At 42.7% G+C, this 4,932-nt stretch overlaps 3 protein-coding genes across 3 annotated transcripts; all 3 read left to right on the top strand.

Moving 5' to 3' along the window:
* Positions 1 to 2: 2 nt before the first annotated feature.
* On the top strand, positions 3 to 692 carry TM35_000311670 (uncharacterized protein; the record flags this gene model as incomplete). The annotated part of the gene is made up of 1 exon (XM_029028648.1): positions 3 to 692. A coding segment is annotated over one exon (690 nt), but the record flags the coding sequence as incomplete, so codon positions are not given.
* A 1,168-nt stretch (positions 693 to 1,860) lies between these two features.
* TM35_000311660 (uncharacterized protein) lies at positions 1,861 to 2,757 on the top strand (the record flags this gene model as incomplete). Its single annotated transcript, XM_029028647.1, has 1 exon — positions 1,861 to 2,757. One exon carries the CDS (start codon positions 1,861 to 1,863, stop codon positions 2,755 to 2,757), a length of 897 nt encoding a protein of 298 aa, XP_028880046.1.
* Positions 2,758 to 3,458: 701 nt separating this feature from the next.
* Positions 3,459 to 4,658, top strand: TM35_000311650 (uncharacterized protein; the record flags this gene model as incomplete). The annotated part of the gene is made up of 1 exon (XM_029028646.1): positions 3,459 to 4,658. The coding sequence occupies one exon, from the start codon at positions 3,459 to 3,461 to the stop codon at positions 4,656 to 4,658; it is 1,200 nt and encodes a 399-aa protein (XP_028880045.1).
* Positions 4,659 to 4,932: the final 274 nt, after the last annotated feature.

The raw sequence follows: 4,932 nt of genomic DNA, 5'->3' as shown, positions 1-4,932 counted from the left end.
CTGAGGCGATCGCAGAGACCGTTAAATGGGGCCAGGCGACGAATAAGTCGGCGGATGAGGCCTTAACTGCAAAGGGTGTGTGCGACACGAGTGCTAGCACTGTTAAGGCAATTGCACGTAAGGTGGATGTGTTTGCGATGGAGGTAAACAACTCCGAAACCAGTCTACAGAACGCCCAAGAGAATCACAATAAAACGCAAGAATTCCTCACAGGGGCCAGGGATGCTGCACAGAGTGCACGGGATGCATTTAACAAATGGAAGGAGGCAGTAAATGCCACTTCTGTGAATGCTCAGAAGGCGAGCGAGGCATTAAAAGTCTTTCATCATATAAGTGTACAGGTACTGAATGAGAACAGCTTCGGTGGGGTGTCTTCTGGAAGTGGGGACAGCAGAGAAGACGAGGTGATGGCCGCCTTTGAAAAGGCGAGTACGGTGGAAGATGCCTTAATACATGCACTCCTCGTGGAAAGGGACGCACAGGAGAATATTCCTGCAATTGAGAAGGAGGTTATTTCCGCGCAAGATGCATTGAAGCGTGTGGAGAAGACCATTGAAGAAGTCAAGAAGATACTTCCTCCTGCTCCTCTCTCTCCTATTAATGGTAAGGACGGCAGCAGCAGCCCTGCGTTACTGCGTGTTCCACTCCTGCTGCTGCTGCTCTCTGTGCTGGGCTGCATGACCGTGTGCTGAGCACTGTGGTGGGGTCCCTCCAAAGAGTGTTGGTAATCACTTGTTTATGGCTAATAATTATAATAATACAATTGCTATTGTATTCGGTATACTAAGCACCGAGGAATTGAATCCCGATGACACCCGCTGGGCTAGGGTGCATTGATTTGTGTGGAAATACCTAATCTCTTTTCTTTTTTGATACTTGCAAGCAGAGTATTGCTGTGCTCCTTGTGCTGTCTCTCACTCTGCAATTGTGTATTTCTGGTAAATGATATCTCTTTTCTTTTTTTATTTGCTTTTACATTATGTGTGAATGGGGTAACATGTAATTTGCTTGTTCTTTATGGGGACAATGTAAATTGTAATTGGGACAGGGAGAAACCAACAAAGATAGACTTCTTTTTCCTGATTCTTCTTTTTGTGTACATGCAGTGTTTTGAATTTTTTCTATATATCATCTTTTTTTTTTTTTATTTGTAGTTGTGTTTTTTTGTGCGTTGTGGGCTTTGGGCTTATTTTCTTTGAACTGTGGATATTTTTAGTTAAATACCTCTTTATTTCTGTTCTTGGTTGATTCCATTTCTGTGAATTGTGTGTATTGTAATAGCGGTGTACTGGCGCATCTGTTTCTTTCTGCTATCTTTCTCTCTCTCTCTCTCTNAGGGTGCATCAATTTGTGTGGAAAAACATAATCTCTTTTTCATTTTTATACTTGTAAGCAGAGTATTGCTGTGCACCTTGTGGTGTGTCTCACTCTGCAATTGTGTGGTTCTGGTAAATGATATCTCTTTTTTCTTTTTTATTTGCTTTCACATTATCTCTGAGCGGGGTAACATATAATTTGCTTGTTCCCTTGGGGACATTGAAAATTGTAATGGGGACAGGGAGAAACCAAAACAGAGAGATTTATCCATTATCCGTTATTATTATTGTGTGTATGGCTATCTCTGCAATGTTACCAAATGATATTGAATTTGTTTATAATCTTTTTTTTATTTGGGATTGGAATGGGACTTCATTTTCTTTGAATAATGGGTATTTTCCCTAATGTGTCTACTTCCTTTACATTATTGCTTGTCTCCTTACGTGTGTGTGTGGAGTAATAGTGGTGTACTGGTGCTTCTCTTTCTTTCTTTTCCTATACACACACAGACTCCAGTGATCCTCAGTGATATTAATGACAAGAATGTCCATGTTGTCGTGCCGTGTGTTCTGTCTGTTGGCCATTGTGCTCTGCTGTGTGGGTGTGAGTAGCTCAAGTGCCGCTGTGAATGGAGCCCCAGGTGCGGCTTCGGGTGGCGCTCGCAGTAATCAGAAGCGTCTTGAAGATTGGCGAGAGAGGTCAAGTCAGTCATATGCGCAGTGGGCAAATGGCACGCTTCATCAGGTTTTGGCGGCGGGAAAGATGGCGGAGCAGACTTTGAAAATGAAAACGGAGTGTGCGAAAGTTGGCGAAACTGCTGATGTGGCCGCCCGAGATGTTGATGTTTTTGCAATTACCTTAAAAAACTCAATTGAAACTGTCGCCGCTAAGACATCAGAAGTGGAGCAAAACAAGGAAAAGGGTCGTGAACTGATCAAGAAAGCAGAAGAGGCTGCAGAGAAAGCAAGAGAATTCGCTGACAAAACTGAAGCACACTCTGATCAGACTTTTGTCAAGGCCGCGTCTGCTCTTGAAGAAACAAATAAATTTAACGAAAGATATTCGAAAGAAATGGAACAGTATAACGCGCAAAACAGTCAGACGGCTGAAAAAGAATATGTAAAAATGCTAAAAACAAAAGTGGAAGCTGTATTCGACCGTATGACAGAAAAGAATATGACAAAGCTTGCGTTAAAAGCAGTCGACGCCTCAGAAGATTCACGCAAAGCGGCACTTGATGCTTACGCTGCTGTGCATTTTGTCGAAGGTGCTGTTAAACGTGCGGAAGAAGCCATGGATCAACTCGACGATGCAGCTATTGCTGCTGAGAAGGAAAAGAAAGGAAAAAAACGGGGCTCTGATGCTGCTGATATTCCTGTAATAAACACAAAGAAACTATTGCTGCTGCTCTCTGTGCTGGGCTGCATGACCGTGTGCTGAGCACCGTGGTGGGGTCCATCCAGAGAGTGTTGATAATCACTTGTTTACTGTTAATAATAATAATAATAATAATAATAATAATAATAATAATAATAATAATAATAATAATAATTCAATTGCTACTGTGTTCAGTACACTGAGCACCAAGAAAATAATCCCGATGACACCCACTGGGCTAGGGTACATCAATTTGTGTGGAAATACCTAATCTCTTTTCTTTTTTATACTTGTAAGCAGAGTATTGCTGTGCTCCTTGTGGTGTGTTTCACTCTGTAATTGTGTGGTTCTGGTAAATGATATCTCTTTTTTCTTTTTTATTTGCTTTCACATTATCTCTGAGCGGGGTAACATGTAATTTGCTGGTTCCTATGGGGACAATGCAAATTGTAATTGGGACAGGGAGACGCTAACACAGAGAGATTTATCCATTATCCGTTATTATTGTTTTTGTGTGTGTGGCTATCTCTGCAATGTTACCAAATGATATTCAATTCGTATATAATCTTTTTTTTTTTATTCGGGATGGGATGGAACTTCATTTTGTTTGAATAATGGGTATTTTCCCTAATGTGTCTACTTCATTTACATTTTGCTTGACTCCATATGTGTGTGTAGTAATAGTGGTGTACTGGTGTTTTTTTTTCTCTCTCTCTCTTTACATACACAGACTCCAGTGATCCTCAGTGATATTAATGACAAGAATGTCCATGTCGCCGTGCCGTGTGTTCTGTCTGTTGGCCATTGTGCTCTGCTGTGTGGGTGTGACTCATGCTGCTGATCCGCAAAGCACCTCAAGATTTGTTGTGATGGCAGAACAAAATTCGAAAATGAAAGAGGAATGCGAGAACGTCACCAAGGTTGCTGAAGAGGCCGCCCGGAATGCTTACTTCTTTGTTTATACCACTAAGAATACACTCGAACAAATTGTTGCAAACCCAGCGGAGGTGGAGACAACGAAGCAAAAAGGTATTGAACTCATCAAGACAGCAAATGAGGCCGCAGAGAGTGCAAGAAAAGTGGCCCAAAAAACCGATCAACAGTCAGAACGGGATTTTCTTGAAGCCGAGGGGGCACGTGAACGAGAAGAAATGTTAGGCAAGACAGTACCGAAAGAGATTGAGGCGGCAGTCGATGCGACACATGAAGCACAAAAAGCATTCGCTGCTGCTTACGCTGCTGCTACAGAGGCGGAAACTAATGCCAAACTTCTGGAGGAATTCATGAAGCAACTTGAGGACGCAGTTGCTGATGCTGAGGAGAAGAAGAAGGAAGAACAAATGAAACAGGAGAAGGAGAAACAGTTAAAGCTGGAGATGGAAGAACGGATAAAGCTGGAGAACGCAGAAAAGGAGAAACAGAAAAATAAGGAGAACCAGGTGGGGTCTCAGGCACAGCCACAATCTCAGAATACGACAGTTGAACAGACCACACAAACACAATCACAGAATACAGCAGGTGTACAGCAATCACCGCAACAACTGGAGTTGGGCAGAGTCCATACAGAAGAAACGAACACGTCTGAGCAACACCACGTACGGCAACTGTATACTGCAGATGTACAGAAGGAGATGGATAAACCAACACGAAGAAGAAGGGAGGCAGAACAGACGAGTGAAGATTTTTACACACCACAGACACCAACACAACAAGGAAAACCATCAGAGAACCAGACTCACAGTGGCAGTGTATTGCAAGAAACTCAGTCTCTTCCTTCCCCCGATTTTCGCTCTCCTCGTGGCTCTGACGTTGGTGAAATGAATGTCAATGATCTTCTTCGGAATGCTGCATTGACGAATGGTATGGCACTAAATGACAGCAGCAGCACCCCTGCGTTACTGCGTGTTCCACTCCTGCTGCTGCTGCTGCTGCTCTCTGTGCTGGGCTGCATGACCGTGTGCTGAGCACCGTGGTGGGGTCCATCCAGAGACTGTTGATAATCACTTATTTACTGTTGATAATAATAATAATAATAATAATAATAATAATTCAATTGCTACTGTGTTCAGTACACTGAGCACCGAGAAAATTAATCCCGATGACACCCACTGGGCCAGGGTGCATCAATTTGTGTGGAAATATATAATCTCTTTTCATTTTTATACTTGTAAGCAGAGTATTGCTGTGCACCTTGTGGTGTGTCTCACTCTGCAATTGTGTGGTTCTGGTAAATGATAT

Source organism: Trypanosoma theileri (genome assembly GCF_002087225.1).
Source record: "Trypanosoma theileri isolate Edinburgh chromosome Unknown TM35_Tth_31_V1, whole genome shotgun sequence".
NCBI classification, from domain to species: Eukaryota; Euglenozoa; class Kinetoplastea; order Trypanosomatida; family Trypanosomatidae; genus Trypanosoma; species Trypanosoma theileri.
This window is presented reverse-complemented; position numbering and strand designations above follow the sequence as displayed.